Source organism: Aplidium turbinatum, chromosome 3 (assembly GCF_918807975.1).
Source record: "Aplidium turbinatum chromosome 3, kaAplTurb1.1, whole genome shotgun sequence".
Lineage (NCBI taxonomy): Eukaryota > Metazoa > Chordata > Ascidiacea > Aplousobranchia > Polyclinidae > Aplidium > Aplidium turbinatum.
In genome coordinates this window covers 17311793-17329336 of record NC_137474.1, presented here as the reverse complement: position 1 = coordinate 17329336, position 17544 = coordinate 17311793, and the positions used below count along the sequence as shown (strand labels likewise).

Genomic DNA, 17544 nt, shown 5'->3' with positions numbered 1-17544 from the left:
GTACAAAGGTTTTCCAGCTTCCAAGACTAAGTCATCAAATCCAGCCTCGTTACATTGATTCGAGGTCATACCACGTAAAATCGCTGGATTTGATAAATGCGCTTTGGGTCATGCTTTAATGGCTTCCAAAATTCTTTGAATGTAATTTGCCACCTCAATTATTGTCGCTTGTTAGCAGCGCTGTTCGTTGCTTGATAGAATGCTTCATTGCAGCATTGTGTTCCATGGTTGATGTGGATGGTCCAAATGTGGATGTGTTGCTGTGATTTGTCTCACTTTTTGTTTCACGGACAAAAAGTGGTTCACCAGTAGTGATTGACTGATTGGCAAGAGAGCTCAATCGTCCATAGGTTTCATATAGAGCTTCCGTCTCCAGTGTTTTTTTAAGGTGTTTTTCAAATTTCTCCAGCGGTTTCCCAAAATTTGGACTTGCAACTACAGTAGAAAAGTAATAGTTGTTTCTTGCTATGTCTTAAGCAAATATGGCTATTTTTTGGTATTTAAATGAAACACTTGCGGTCTCTTAAAACTATTTAGCGGTCACCCAAACCAAACCTTAAAAAAAACCTGTCCGTCTCAACATTTTTTTGAACAGAATGTTTCAGTCGTTTGCTCTCAAGCTTTCTCCAATCTCTTCAAACTTTTGTTTCAGAACTTTTCCACATGGATTGATCCTGTTCGGATTACAGGTTGTTTGCTGCTCGGACTTTCTAGTCATTTTATTCGACATTTTCTTGCCATTTGTACCCGCAGCTTTTGATCTTCGAAACACTTTTAAACAATTTCAGTTTTATCTATTTTTGTTGTATTGCTTCTGACTTTCTCAACTGTGCGTTTGAGTGAAAATTGACCTCATATTCCATCACATATTGCTTCATCTCTACACTTCATTGTTATGTGTCTTAATGCATTGTTGTCAGATTAGTAACACTAACCTTACTGACGAATTGTATCCAATAGAACCGCGGCCACGATCACCCGATATACAGTATAACCAACACAAACTCCAAATATATCTTTGTTTTTAGTATAACCATTGACCACGAGTCAGGATTTCCATGTGTGGTTGGTTTATCGTGATTTTTCGTAGTTTTATGTATTGCATCGTGCCTGTTTGTGCACTCACACCAGCCGTTTTCGGGTTGACCGACTTGGCTACATTTGTTATGATGGATGCAAACCCATGTAGTTTCTTTTAAGACTTCTTGATCATTCCTCACTTCATGCCAAAATCGGGCTGTTCAACCTCAGTTATCTTTACTATCATCGGCATGAACCAGTGCTGCTGAAGCTTGTTTGCCGCATCCCGAGCAACTAAAAAATAACGATTTAACTTTATGTTTGGCATTTTGTATGTTGTTGTTACGATTGAGCCACTTAAACCAGTTTTGCCATTTGAAGATCCAAACTATTCATTTTCTATGAGCGATACAGCAGTGATTGTTTAAAACAACCAAAGCTTCATTTTAAGTTCTTTCATGTTTTATCAACTTAACGATTTGTTGCATTTTTTTTGCTTGAAAAAGTGTGTTTTGAAGATTTAAAACTGATTTTGCAAAGCTCAATCGTGCAAACATGGCAGTTGTTACGTTATGTTGACGTTAGTTAGCGTTGTGATGTCAGTAACTGCTGGGTACTGAGTAGTGTCATAGCCGCATGCTAGTGCAATTTTTTTGTGCGCTGCTCACGATTGCCATTGTGACTTTTAGCTTGATATCCAATCGTGTTGGTGTAGTAGTAACTTTAGATCCTTCACATTAAAAGAGCGCAGTTTGGTGTTATGAACACGCCTGTCCTCGTCACCAGCTGAACCATCAGTTTCCTCAGTCGATATGAAGAAGTTATGAAGTCATTCGTTGTTTTTAGTTGTTCAAGAAACTTGTTCTGCCATTGATGCTGAGTGATGTATTTGGAAATTCATTTGACGATTTTATTTTTATTTTAGATTCAAAGAGGGTGCCGACCACACAGCCCTCTACCTACTCGTACCCCCACCATACAATGTACCCTCCCACTGGTTACATGATGATTCCCCCCGGCCCCAACAGAAACCCCACCGTACCAGATCAACCCACAGAAGTTGAGATGACAAGACGCCAATCTACTGGGGGTAACCTTCCCCAACCGTCCTTCCCTCCCTACATGATGCCAATCACATACATGACCTACCATGGACAAAACGCCTTCCATCCTCCACCGTCCGCACAACATCCTCATCAATCTATGGTCATCCCGTCTGCATGGCAACCTATGCCTGTGTACCATCCGCGGCCGTACAGCATGGGGCCCATGCAGCAGCAACAACAGGCCCCGATACCCCAACAAGCCGCCCCAGTATTGCACTCCAACCACAATCATTCCCATCAGAATCCTGGATCTTCAGCTGATCCAGGAGGTCCTCTTCCGCCCAGCCAGGGAAATTGGGCACCTCGCACCGCTGTCAAGGATGTTCAGGAGGAATGGGAGTCATTAAGCACCGCATCCGATCTCTCCATGCACCGACCGACGTGACAGCGACTCGATGCATAATGTCCATCAGAAAACGCTTTTTTTATTTCTATATTGTCTTATGACGTTAATTCCACGCAATAGCTACACTTTCTCATCCTGGACGTGGATTGTCCTGATTTTTGAGAACTCGCGATTATTTGTTATGTCACCATTGCTTTCATGTGTGCTCTTTATTCTATTAACGTTATTTTGCACAAATTCTACGACTTTGCTGTTGAATTTACATAAAAATAACGTTATTTTCTGAATGAAGAACTCAACCTGGCTTGACACTGCTTTCTGTTGTTCTTGTTTGGCATAATTTATTGTAAGAATACCTTTCATCACTTTCTTGTGTAATTTGAAGATGTTTGGTTGTTTGTTATATTTTTTGACAAACTTGATCTGAATGTACAAAAGTGAGCGTTGACGATCACTCAACTATTATACGTTAACTCAATGCAAAAGCGATGGATTGCAATTCATAAAGTTAGCATGCGTTGCCCCAGGCAGCAAATCAACGTTGTGACAAACTAGCTTTGAATGTCTATGTTTAAGCTGATCATCTAACACGTTTAATTTACTTAAATGTGATGTTTTTTCGTTGATTAATTGCAGATTTTCAGCTGTTCGATAGCGCACAACTTTTTTTGTTATTTTCAGCTTTTTTAAGCAGATTTATTCACAGAACATTGCATTGCTATTTATTCTCATCTAAAGCATCACAATTCGTTCATCTTACGTTGAAAAGACGTATCGGAAAGTGAAAGAGTTGGTTTTTCAGAACCGCTCTTTTGTCAATGTGTTTGTTTTATGGTCACTAGACGTTGATTCAGTGCAAAAGTTGTTGATCAGTTTTTTTCAGCTTCACACCTAAACCTGGTCATGTCAGTATTATGTGATCTTCTGTTCTCTGGTTGGGTGTAAAGTTTCTTCGTCGGTTCATAAAACATAGTTGTCTTCTACCTTAATCTTTCGTTTCTAAACAATTGATTAACGAAAAACGACCCTTTTTCTCACAATTTAATTACTAGTTGTTGATTTGAAAAAGTTTTGCTGCTTTTGAACCTGAATTACAATGAACGGATGGAATAGTGATTTGTTTTTGTTTCTGTAGCTTCGCAGGCTCAAAACTATTGAAAAGCCTTTAATCCTGAGGCCCCAGGAATGCAATCTTGTCCTGGACCCCGTCAAAACACCGTGCGCTGTGTTGTGGACATTTCTCGGACTGATAAAACCTTGATAGGTTATTCCAGGTAGTTTTGCATACTTTTAGAGGCTCTTAACGCAGGCCGGTTACCAAGATTGACAGTGAGTTTCCGATTGTTAAAATGTTGTTGCCGGGGAATTATCTACTAGTTGTCGCTGAATGGAGAATAGTCCTGAAATGCGTTGCTCAAGCGCACACCCCGAGAGCCGAACCGGCACTGAGTGATCTTGAGTTGAGCGCATAACCAATGAGGCGGACACGTGCCTTTTTCTCACGCTTTTATAACCTCCGTTGACTGCGCCCATTTTCTTGTTTGTAGGTTACTGCATCGTTTTTGTACTGAGTAGAAGTTTTGTTTGATTTAAAAAACTTAAAACCTGACACCTGCTTACCCGGACATCACTAACATAGTCGTTTCAAACATCCCGGTCTTATACCAAATTTGGTTGTTTGGCGGAGAAAGGATGTTGGCTGTCGACCTCTTTTCCTAATGTCACACTTTTATTTGCAAAAACAAATGTTTAAAATTTTCTGTTGATTTCAAAGCAATGGCCTGCTAGCTGTAAAATATTTCGTTTCGACCTCAAATTATTTACCTTGATTTCGTTTCGGAGCTAAAATCTTTTGAGAAGGATTTCGTTTCTACTTTAAAAAGTTCGTTTCGAACAGCCCTGATGGCAATCTCCAAACACAGTCCTGAACCCCACTTTGCGCTTTAGGCTACCAGGAAGACAACACAATCGAACGCGTGTCTTCTTTTAACTACCTTGGTTCCCTCATAACAGCGGATGCAAAATAGAGATAGGAAGAAGAATAAGACTACGACCTATTCTATTAGATCGCAATCTTTTCATCCCTCTGAAGGTGTGACTTCCTAGTGTTAGTATGGTCTATTCTCCAGTATGGTTGTAAAACATGGATCTTCACCCCAAAAACTAGACGTAGCCTAACATTGAAGCGGCTGAAATGTGTTTTTACATAAAAATGCTCCGGATGTCATTGTTTTGATCATGTGTATTACAAATGCAAAAGTTTTAAACCAAGTGGCCTACGTGGTGATAAAGTTCTATTGAACAGCATAACTGAAATTTCTTGGTCACATCAACATAAAAAAAATTGAAAATCTGTGTCTAACTCTAAGCGGTCGGCTTTTCGGGAAACGTGCTCGTGGCAGACAACGAATGACATTTTTATATAATTTTAAACAAAATAAATCAATCAGCCAACTAAGAACACATAGGGAACGCTGGAAAATATTACAAACTGAGTAGCCTACTGTATTTGGTTCATCCAAGACCGCATCGGTTATGATAACTCAATGTAACACTCGTAGTAGCCTAGTCTTGCCACCAGCGAAAAGCAGACCGGTTATTCATGCAGATGGTTGGCCTGGGTCCACAGGAACCCAGTTTTGCTTCAAGCATTCCGGCTTGGCTTATAAACGACAAAAGCATAGCCTACCGAAAAGCAGGCAAAAATTTAGAAATTTTGATCCCAGTTAAGCTACTCTGTTTTTTTTTTTGTCACAGATAATGTTTTGGCTACGGTATAGTTTAATTCAGGGGTGTGCAACCTTTATTACAGGAGGGCCAGATATAAATAACTAGGTGAAACCACGGGCCGCACGTTTATTTAACATAGGCTATGATTTCTAGTAGTTGCTGGCACAAAAAAGTAGTTTTTTTGTTATTCTTATGGCATTATGAATAATAAGTTAAAACGCATAAATTTCTGAAGAAAACTGCTATTCAAATTTATTGTCAAACTGTCTTTAAACGAGTTCAGTGAAAAGTTTGCAGCTGGCTTCTTTTCCCGACGGCTTTTTCCTAATTTACTTAATGGAAGTGCTCGCAATTCGGAGTCCATTTTCCAAGTGTTCGCCTGTCAGAACCGATCGATAGAGAGATTTCATGACGTCCATTTTAGAAAAAAAATTGTTCGCACAAACACGTTGAGCCAAAAAGAGCCATTTTTGGAGACACGGACTTTTTGAAATGTTGAAAGTCATCTTAGTTGAGATGTTTTCAGTAAAAATCGCCAAAATTCATTTCTAAATACTTTACTTTCAAATCGGTTTTCTCTTGAAGATCAATCAGTTCAAGTTATATCTGCTGGTGCTTTGTCAACGTCTGTGTTGAATAGCGAAGAGAATATGCCAAACAAATGTTCATGAGATTTGAAGTCCTTGAAACGAGCTAAAAATTCATACAACAATTTTTCAAGTTTGTCTGCAAATTCAGCTTTCTTCTCAGAATGCATTCCATCGTCTCTCAAAGTTGGAAAGTGGAAAAGATTTCCCGTCTGTATGTTGGCTTTCCAAAGTCGTAATTTGTTCATAATGTCTTTTATGCATGGGCTCTATCCAAGGGGGGGTGAGGGGGGTGATCACCCCCCCACTAATTGGAGTGGGGGGGTGATCAATGCAAAATCACCCCCCCACTCATTTGGCTTTGAAAAGGTTTTGTGATATTTTATTGATCAAATTTTGAAAAAAATATTTTCGCTGTTAGCACATTTTGAATTTTTTTTCAATATGAATATATGCTTCCATTTGAAAGTCACAGTTACGAGTGTTACGACACTGAAAAATAATTCAAATGTCAAGTGAAAGTGTCAGTAACTCATACCCTGAACTACGAGCCAGGCGTTTACACTGTGTTTTAACTTAGCTTGCTTGGTAGCCACTTTAACAAGAAAAAATTCTGCCACTGCAAATGACTAGAATGACACCGCCAACCAATCAGAACATGTTATACGAGGCTACCGTCCAATTGTGACCTTTTTCGCACTCAGCCAGAGAGTTAATCCTTGTTTTGAACTTTATTTGGTAATTACAGAAGAAAAAAGAGCAATAGCAGTTTTGAGAATCGAAACTACGTCAATGAAATTACTACTTTCTAGCCCTACCCCCTAAGCCAACCATCTGACAGAAAAACCAGCACTTCATTTGCTTTGTATCATCTTCTTTTCGCCCTTTTTCACATCAAGGAAAACGTAGTTTATGATTGGTTTGAGTTTTCATTTGCTGTGGCAGAATTATTTCTTGTTAAGTGACTACAATGTGTTTTAAAGTCATACTAAAGGAAAAACCTGACTTGGCGATTTTCCACGTTCTTTGTGTTTAACATGCTACCATAAAACAATTTTGAAAAAAATTTGGCCCCATTGCGGTCTGACCACCATTGCGTGCATGCTTTTGTCAGAGGTTTCAAAACCGGAATGGCCTTGAGCAGCGAAGCGTGCGATTATACAGTCTACGTCACCAGCGACTAGCAATCAGCTGATCGGGCAACAGTTTTTACTGCGTGAGTTTCAAATGGCAGATCTTGTTCTTCAAACAGTAAATCAGCTTCTTTTACATAGATTCAACGTATGCAGGCCTTCAATCAATGTAAAATGAAAATGTAAAAAAACAAGTTTGACGATTTTAGCCCACTGTCCAAAAATCACCCCCCCGAATTCTAAAAGTGGATAGAGCCTCTGCTTTTATGTGACCATACATTTTTACGTTCCAAATAATGAAATACAATGGATTAGCGGTGGCCGGTGGGATATTTCTAAAATGGTTAACAGAAGGTGCTAAATCTACAGTAAGCCTACAATGATCCACTCCATAATGAATTGTTCACACGTAGGCCTAGTAGACTAAACTAAATTATAAACATGTTTCGCGGCTGCACACAATTCAAAATTGGCATATCTTTGCGGGCCGCACAATTTTTCCTCGCGGGCCGCATTTGGCCCGCGGGCCGCGCGTTGCACACCCCTGGCTTAATTGGTATAGGCTACCTATCACAACAATAATGAGTGTTCACGAAACTATAGATAAAAAACTTGTTCAATGGAAGATTTAACTCTCCTTCCTTGCGTACGCCACTGATACTACTACATTATTGATTTTTCTTTTAATTGATTTTTGAAGCAATCAGACAAATATTCTGATTGGTTTGCGTGTCAAAGAAAATTAAAAAAAAAAACACTTGTACGTGGCAAAAAATTAGGATTTTGATGACCCATCTAACACCTATGCTTCAAGATATGCTGTTTTTTATTGTTAAATTGTGAGTTATATAGTTTATAATGATTTAGCAAAGCAATTTCAGTCTTCCATTACATATGCAATAGAAGTTATGAGGCTTTGAAAATGGCAGAAATGTCTACACGCTACTCTAAACATAGGGGTAAAAAAGACCATTTCTGCCTGATAGAGTTTTCAGACCTTCATAAAATCTTTGTTAATTGTTTGACCCTCATAAGATTTTTCGTTTTTTCAAGCTTGATGTTGACCCGGTCGAGTTCATTTAAATTTGTAATATTTTACGCAGTTGATTTTTTCTTGGAGTAGTACAACTTTAATATATTGCCACGAGAAAATGGTTTTATGAGGGGGTTTGATACACAATAATGTGCATGCTAAAAAACAAAATTCGTGCCAGGTTTTCCGTTGAACACAATTTACGCGTGTGCCTTTCTAAAACACTTTCCGGAATAGATTTAGCCTGCTCGTAAAAAAATGTCAACCTTGTTTATTGCATTAAATCTGTAAAATGATGTTTATAAGTAAAAATAGATGGCTTTTTGTGTTTTGTCTTTTCAATTCCGTACACGTTTTGCTACATTATATTAAGGAGACGCCACGTAAGAAGCAGATAAACCGAAAGGATACGTTGTTAAAAAAAACTTTTGACAACCCCTGATTGAAGCAACGCGCTGTTGAACAGACAAAAAAGGCAACCAGAGAAAAAAGAATGCCGCAAAGCAAAGTCAAAGCTAGGAATGCAATCACACAGGTCGTTGCGACGTGCTACTTTCTTGAGCATAAGCACAGAGAGAAGCTTGCCACTTTTGTGCGATAACTACCGCTAGGTGAAATTGTTTATTGGTTTCCCAAACAACGTTTTCCTAATATTGACAATAAGGAAAGTAATAGGTTTCTCTAGATTAAAAATTTTGATTTTATAAAGCCAAGTAAAGTTATCGAAAAGATATTTAGATGATTATTATTAAATATAAAGATTCTATGCTTTTAGAGTTTTTACAAACATGTTCTGAATATATTATTTCTGTTAGTTTACTTCGCTAAATGCACATAGCAAGAAGACGTGGTGTATTCACAAGCATTTAAGATCAATATATTTTTTTTACGAAATTCACTTTAAACATGATACATGAAAACACCCTTTTTACGATCTGGAGAATGCTAGAAAACTGTCTGAACAGAAAAAGAGCTTGAATTAAAGTAAAAGTAGTTACACATTATAGTTACCTATTATTGTTGGGAAACTGTAACTATATTTCATACTAAATACAACAGACCTCCACTTATCAATGTTGAAACAATCATAGAGTTTGTATATTAACTACCGTATAGTATAGCGTGCACTAACCTACAGAGTATTGTTTTTTGGTAGCTAGTTTACAAATATTTTCCTATTTGTTGCCATTTGTTTTGGGTGAAATAGGATAACTCCAAATCTTGCATTGAAAAGAAGTCCGTAGGAGTTTAGTTTCAGAAATTAATTTCACAGCAGAATTACTTCATTTTGTAAGAACTGGTTTGTCAGTTGAAATGTAGATTTTGTTGCTGAGCAATACTGGTTTCCACTCCAATGTACAGCAGTTTTGCCCCTTGGAAGTGAGACTTGGTGTTAAAAAATTAAAACGACGTAACGAAATAAATTTTTCTGCAAATCATTTTTGTCATATCTATCTTCTCTTTCGTGCAACCATTGATTGTAGTTCTCTTGATAGTAGTAAGAGAAACGCAAACCAATGAGGTCACAATAGTAGTGATAGTTCAACGATAAAAATTGATCCGGTGTCAATGTGACGTCGCAATTCATTGTTTTGGCATTTTTATCGTTTGTTCATGGACCGTTTCGAGCAAGCGAATCGCCTTTTTTACATTTATGCGGCGTCTGCGGACGTTGCATCAATGCAAAAAGAACTGGTTTGTTATTTTCACATGATCTTGTTTGCAACACACAAGTGTTGATGGATGATTAGGCCTACTTTACTGTCAGAAACCAAATCCGTTCAAGTGGTGTCTAGTTTCTTCACTTTGTATTTTTTTAACGTTCCATGACGTTGCATTGAATGTGTTGGAGCTGTGTTCAAGAAAATCCCAGACAGTAAAACCTCACTGCAAGAGTCTGTAGACGTTGAATCAATGTAAACATGGCGAATCTTGCTGTCTGGGATATGTGTGGACTGTGGAATCTGCACCTGCACTTCTCGTTGCTGTCAAAAAGGTCTTCATTCACAATGTCTTCGTTGCAAAACAAAAAGTAAAAACGTAGATTGATTTACTCTGCAAGTTGTTAAGGTTTGAAATTCCAATGGAGACGGTTCTAATGCACGTTTTTCAGCAAACTTTTCACACCCTTTTTAAGTTTTGTCAGCTTTTGCAAACTCATCGCACTTTCAAAAGTCCAAGTAGTTCAATTGCCATCAAACTGCTGCCAGTACTAGTTCTAAAGCAACCTACAAAAACAGACCAAAGAAACCATGAAATATTTTTCTCCATGCAATATTTTGTTTTCATTTCCCTTTCTACACTTCACGCTTTATTTTACTTGTATATGGCGAAAGGCAGAGAAAGATGTCGTCGTTAATGTATGATTCAAAAGATGCTTTGGGTCTATTTTTTATGTTTCAAGGTGACCTTACTAAAATACTTTTTAGACAGCAGGTTTGTACTACCAAGTACTGTATGTAGCATGTTTAAGGTCATAATATTTTGTAATTTTAAAACCCCATAACTTCTATTGTAAATGTAATGCAAGACTAAAATTGCTGTGCTAGATCATTACGTAAACACACAATTTTTTAGACTTTTTTATAATGCAAAAGTGTCATCCACATATCTCCTCCAAAGTTGCGGTGGCGTGTGGAATGAAGTGATAGCAGTGAGTTCAATGTATTCCATGAAAATGTTAGCCTCAAACGGAAAAATACAAAAATCTATCTGTGTACCATAAATTTGACGATAAAGAACGTTGTTATAACAAAATACAGTGGACTCTAAACACAATTTCAAAGCTTCTGTAACGTAATTGATAGAACGTTTAGTGCGTTCATGTAGAGACTTATCTTGCGAAAGTAATTTACAAATAATCTTAAACTTTCTTTGAGAGAAACGGAAGTAAGTAGCCTAGGTTCACAACATCAAAAGAAACAAAACAATTATTGCAATCAACAGAGGTGCATATGATTAATTGTACGAACTCAGAATAGTTTTTTATGGTGTATTTTTGCTTTTACAATGGCAATAAAATGTTTATCAAAAATGTCGATATATAATAAGTGGGCTAACCGTTAAAGGACATGATAGGTCGAAGATGGGATGTAATTTTCATGAATTTTCAGTGTTACACTTTTATTACATTAAGACGCTGATAAACTGGCATATGGGTTTTTCGTTGAGTTGCAAATCGCCAAACTAGCTTGTTTACAAATTTTTCAATAGATGCAATAGGATTAGGTCTACTTCGTAAAATTTTGATGTATTAATGTCATTTAAAAGTTCCAAGAGTTTGTTGTGATACTCAGAACTGTCCATAATTACCGTACCGTTCCCTTTATCGGCTTTCATTATTTTCATGAAGCTGTCAGATTTCAGTTCTTTTAAATCTGTCATTTCTTCTGCAAGAAGCTTGGGTGGAGGGGATCTTGCAGAATTCAGAATTTTAGTAACTTTTGACCTGGCCATTGCAACACCAGATGCATCATTCACACCTCTGTAGCTTTTCTCTATTGCCGCTACAATGTCCAACTTCGGGATTGACTTGGGCGCAATCTCAAAATAGAGATCTTTTCTCAATACTTTGGTTTGAGCTTTAGTTTGGTTCTTCTGGCCAAGATTTTTACACGACGCCGATCAGGTAGTAACTACCTGTCTAGCATGGCAAAACACAGGACCATGTTGCTGTAAATCAGAGGTGACGAACCTGTGGCCGCAGGCCGCATGCGGCCCGTAAAACAATTTGACAATCGCTCATGCATTAAAGACAAAAGACATCTCAAAGCTGTTTTATGCCTTCACTAGTACACCTTTCCTTTGCTATTTTCTTGCCCTGAACACTAACTTTTAGGGTTCAAAGTTAGAAAATAGGAAAGCTATAAGGTAAAGTTGTGAAAACACTATTCACCAACTTCACCTTGTATTTATGGTCGATTCCAATCTATGGCGTCATGGAATTTTGACAAGCGCTAAATTGTGTGGCCCGATAACTCACGTGTAATTGACAAAGTGGCCCGCGACCGCAAAAAGGTTCGTCAGTATCGTCACCCCTGCTGTAAATCAACCAAATATGCAAAATGAAATCCAACGTCTAAAAAAATTATCGCGCGTAAATTTTGAAAATAGAAAAATGTGTCGTGTCTGATTGACGAAACGTCGGAATAAAAGCAGATTATCACCGTCATCTTGTGATAGTTTAGCTTAATTTGCACCAATAGAACGCATCATGTTATTTAACTAAATGCGTGGTAAACAGCCTCGTTCAACTTTTAGAATTAAAATTTGTCTTCAGGTAAGCTTTGTTTGTTTGGTTTCCAAGTGATTACGCTAGCGGTTTGCAGCCCATATTGTAAGCTACACAAACTTGAATCGACCTGATTTCGATTTTAAACCTCCCAATGAAAGCGCTTTGATTTCAAATGAAACCTACTTGCATTAACATGGCGTCGAGATACGTAGGATTAACGTAAATTTATTAAATTATAAATCGCTTCAATGGCAGATTCAAGCGATGTAATAAAATCCTCTTCGCAATATCAAATTAATTATCGATTTATCTTCCGTTCTAGTCATTCTCTTTATTGTAGCATCTCGTCGTTCAATGTTAAAGAAATCAAAGCTGGATTTGTAAGTCTGTTCAACTGTGCAGTGTGCACTGTGCGTAAATTAAATGCCTTGCGCAATGCGCATTGCATAAGCAAGTATTTTGCATAAGCATATATTTTGCAACAAACTGACTGCGGAAATGTATGCGATGTTTAAAGTTAGAAACAAATTTTATTTGAATTACCTAAACGCTTTTCTATATTATGTCTATTTTTTTTTTTTTTTTGGTCAATCGTTTACCCACCCATACAATTCATTTTGACGGAGTTTTGTGTTGCAACTGGCCTATAATTTTATAACAAACGTAAAAAGTGACTTTAAGATCATTTAAACAAATTTTGTTTTGGTAGCGTACTATCCGTGCAACACAAAATATTCAATCTTCAATCTACTCTGGTGAAATAATTAACGATCATGTTGCTACAAGCGAAACTCAATCCATTGCAAACATTGTTTAATATACTTTGGAAACAGCAGTCAATATTAAGGAAACACGGACAGTCGTTGACAATTTTCATTCAGATGATGGTCTGAGGAGTTTACGGTCTACATGTCAGTTGCAACCCTGGAACTGCTAAATTAGTATATGCTAACAATTGAAATGTCGCCTTACCTACTCCGCTTCATCATATCTTTTAATAGCAATACCAATGTCAATGAAATTAAAGCTCTAATTTTTCTGTTCATTTAATTTCCCTTGAAAACCAAACAATGCAAATTCTAACAAATATAGGGACTGTTGTGACCACTAAGGCCAAATGCCACAAAACCGAAAATAAACTTTAATTAAGAGAAATTGTTTTTGCTCCTTAGAAATTACTGACAATAGACGTTGCTCTTTCTATACGAAGAGCTGATTAATGCTGCTATAAATGCATTCATGATTTTGGTTCCGAATACTGGCACTCGTTTAACAGTCTGTAAGCTTGTTCATTGGGATTATAACCAGGGCTACCATAATAGTCCTTATTTTTAAGATTTGTCGTTATTTTTGAAGAACTACGTCTTAGAACCAGTGGCGTACCGTGACCACTTTGACAGGGTGTTCAGTGACGGCAAAGCAACAGCCGGGAGTCTGGGTACCTTCCCCAGAAAATTTTTAAAATTAACATTGAATTTGGTGCGTTCTGAGAGCATTTTCAGCACAAATTCTGAACATGAACAGAACTGACAAAAATAATGTTGTCGGAATGGAGAAGAATACAAAATAGATATTTATTTGACAGCGCCTATTGAATGAAAGACTTAATAATATCAAACGTTATGTTGCATTTCTAAAGTCACATACTTCCGTTTAGTTTTTATTTCCGACCATCAAAACGAACAATATTACTTGCCATAACACAGCAGGAATCTGAAAAAACGCGAAAGTTAAAGCGTGCTCGAGATGGAAATGATTTACTTCATGCAAGGATTAGGCACGGTCGCAACACCTTGAGAAGTGTACAAGCGAATTAAAAACAAGCAGGTGAAAGTTAAAACAAAAAACAATAGCAAAGCAACTCGAGAATAAACAAGAAAATAAAGCTGTTGCCATAAGCTTTGTTGCAGATTCAGACAAGCTAGTCCTAATTTACTGGCACTTGGTGCATAAAAAACATTTTATCTTATCTTGTTTCCAACTCTGATTACCTCAAACTCTACTCCAACAAGCTAAAACTTGCTATTGCCTGGGATTCCCCCAATGACGCGCCAAGGTGTTCACTGTTCAGATCAGCGAGTGAACAGCCTGGCTGAACTAAACCCATTGCTGTTTTCGCTGTCTTGTGACGTCATTTTTCTTAATTGTTTATTTTAAATAGCACTCGCCAAGCTGTCAGTGCACACCCAGCTTAAAGATAATGACCGAAAAAAATTAAAGGCAATGACCTCAAACGTTGGAGTATTAAAATTAGAAGGGGACGAGTTTTGCAATTGAAAAGAAAGCAATCAGCATGCAGCAAGAAGTTAGAATATCATGAAAGTAAAGAACATCGACAACCGATGGAAATTTTCTTTGTTTCTGGATTTCTTGGGGTGTTCAGTGAACACCTTGAACACCCTAAATATACGCCACTGCTTAGAACATATTCAGGGGCGCCGGAACGATTTTTGACTGGGGGGCAGGATTACGAAAAAAGGGCACTTTTGTTTACTAAAAGGCCAATTTTTTTCAAGTTTTAAGATAAGATATAGCGATAATGTTAATCTATCAGCTCACTATGTATTGAGTAATGATAGCTTACAAGTGTCCCGTATACAAAGAAGGGCATCATGCAATGTTATAATGATGTAACCTACTGTCAAGCCTTAAAGCAGCCGGCGGCCATGACCGCTAAGTAGTGCTTGAATGACCGCCGGTGCTACCTCCTCCATCGGCCAAGTTTGGCCGCCGGTCTTTTCTAGCCAATTATTTAATTTCGCAATAGAATGATCGTGGATTAACTGTCGAAAATATGTAGTATCAAAGAGTGACGCAGAATTAGGTCAGCGCGTCATAATCGCCACTGTTGCATTGTGCGGGAATATTTGTTATTGATGGAATATATCCATCTGCGATAATCAGCGCTGTAAGTCTTGTTTGTAATTCCCGACGTTAATTTTAACATAGTGTTAATCCGAAGTGCTAATTTACATCGGCAGTATTGTCGTTTTTATGTCGATTCGATGTTGTCGGACATTGAATCGTTGTTAAAAAGGAGAACTAGGTTAGTTGACATCCTAGGGGAAGCATTTTTTGATCCTATTTTGCAAAAATTATGCTTCTTTTAGTAATGTCCTTCGCATCATTGAAATACTTATTACCTTGCCGTCATCGTCAACACATGTCGAACGTAGTTTTTCGTTGCTAAAAAGAATTCTAGGGGAGTGGCAAACTTCTTTAAAATCAGCTACATTGGAGACACTTGTGCAAGTGTCGTTAGATGGTTTCGCAGTACTGGATTAGCCTACAATCCCGATAAAGCAGTTATTGCGTGGTGCAACGATTCTATTGTAGGACGTCGCCTAGGCCCAGACTTCAACAACGCTAAGTGATCATTTTAGCATTGTTGCCAGTTTAATTCTATTTACTTGTGCTATCGTTATTTTCATTTTGTATTTTGGCCTCTAAGCACGCAGATTTGGCCGCCGAGAAGGAGCTCTAGGTAGGCCATGATGGCTGCCGAAAAAAAAACGAGTTTTAAGGCCTGTAGTGTTGTGCAGTAAATATTATTTTGAGGCAAAAATGAAAGATTATATTAGGCTAAAAGCGAATGACAGAAATTGTTATATTGCAAAATGTGCAGTAGCTTACATGACTTTAAAAGGGCACCATTGCCCCCCTGCCCCTCCATCTGCAGAAAAATTGAGAGCAGGGGGGCATCCGCCCCCCCCCCCTGCCCTCCGCTTCCGGCGCCCCTGAACATATTACTGTCCTGGTTACTCTAATCAAAAAATAAAAAGTCCAAAATGTTGACACTAAACTCACGTTCAGTAAACAAACGTTTCGAAAACTATATTGTCATCATCTTCAGTTTTATAAGCGCTTGTAGCACATAGACATTTATAGCACTGAAGATGAAGAGAGTATATTTTTCAAAACGTTTTGTTTTTGAACATGAGTTTAATATTACTGTCCTTATTTTTAAGAAATTTCCTTATTTTCGACTTGAGTCTTTATTTATTTTTTATTTTTAGCAATAATGTCAGAGTTATAAATCATATCTTTTTTCATAACGCTTAAGTGCTTTTTGATATTGGGTTTATAGGTGGCTGACATAAAGCAGCATCATTTGTTGACGGTGGACATTGAAACAATCGTGCAAAAGGTTGCTAGCCACTTCAAAAGTCAAACCGGTAAGGCAAATAGTCTCAAACGGTTTTGTAAACCATTGGATAATAAGTATAACTACCGTACTGTATTCAACGCTACCAACTGACACGCCGACGTTTTGGATGACACTCTGGATAACACTCTGGATGCTGCACTTGAACGTATAATTGATCTTTGGGAACCATTCAAAGCACAGTTTCTCTCGCTGATACGACCACCTTAAACTATTACGATATTTTTTAGATCAGAGAAGTCTCTGATCAGTTTCACGAAAACCGTTTTTGTCCTTATTACAAAAATGCCAATACCTTGTTTTGAGAACATAAATTATTTTTGGTTCTGCAACCGGCAAAAAGTTCATTTCAGTGGCGGATTCAGAACGTAACGTGTGGGTGGGCCTAGGAAATATCTTAGTGGGCCTTCAACAGTGATGCCTCAGCGGCCAGCATACAAAAACTAAGTGTTACCGAATATCTTTTACAAATGCTGTGAAATAGTGATGCCACAGACAATTTAGTGCCACTTGGTTGTTAAACATTAATTGTTTTTTTTTCAAGAATCTGATTTTGGGTGGGCCCACTGTCAATCTGGGTGGGCCTGTACCAATCAGGCCAGGCGCGGATTTATGGGGGGGGCCCGGGCCCGGGCCCCCCCCGAAATTTTGTAAAAAATTGTATGTTTCCGCATCAAATGGTTTGATATGCTTCTAAACAGCTGATATTAGTCCCTCGGCATCACAATTGATGAAAATGGTTGTTTTAATGTCTATTTTCTAGCATATCGTATATGTCGTAGTATCAATGTTCATATCTGTTTAGCTTTTTCTTTCTTTTTAATTGATTTTCAAATTTTCTGGCCCCCCCCGAAAAAAACTCTTAGATTCGCGCCTGAATCAGGCCCACCCAGTAGATCCGCCCCTGGCTCATTTACTTATAGCTGTGTCAAATCTGCTTTCGGCTTTTAGACGGCAGTCTCAATGTAAAAGCTCGTTTTTTACTGGTCGATTGTAGTAAAAACTAAATTAGGTACAGTGGGTATGTCAAAGAACCAGGTGTCTAATTTGATTAATCTTAACTTGATTGCTATGGCAAAGTGGTTTGAATTTTGTGTAACATTTCTTTTTTCTTCTGAAATTGAATTTGATTGGATAAAAGCAGATGCATTAGCGACATGAAAGTTATTTTTCTGTAATCGTAAGAGCTG

General features: G+C 37.8%; 1 protein-coding gene across 3 annotated transcripts in view; it reads left to right on the top strand.

Moving 5' to 3' along the window:
* The window catches only part of LOC145767619 (uncharacterized), a 68472-nt gene extending 64896 nt beyond the window's left edge, over positions 1-3576 (top strand). For all 3 annotated transcript variants that reach the window (XM_082579473.1, XM_082579474.1, XM_082579472.1), the window contains one exon: positions 1946-3576. In XM_082579473.1, the coding sequence (XP_082435599.1) occupies positions 1946-2511 (566 nt within the window). In that variant the 3' untranslated portion in view covers positions 2512-3576. The remainder of the gene's footprint in view (positions 1-1945) is intronic.
* Positions 3577-17544: the final 13968 nt, after the last annotated feature.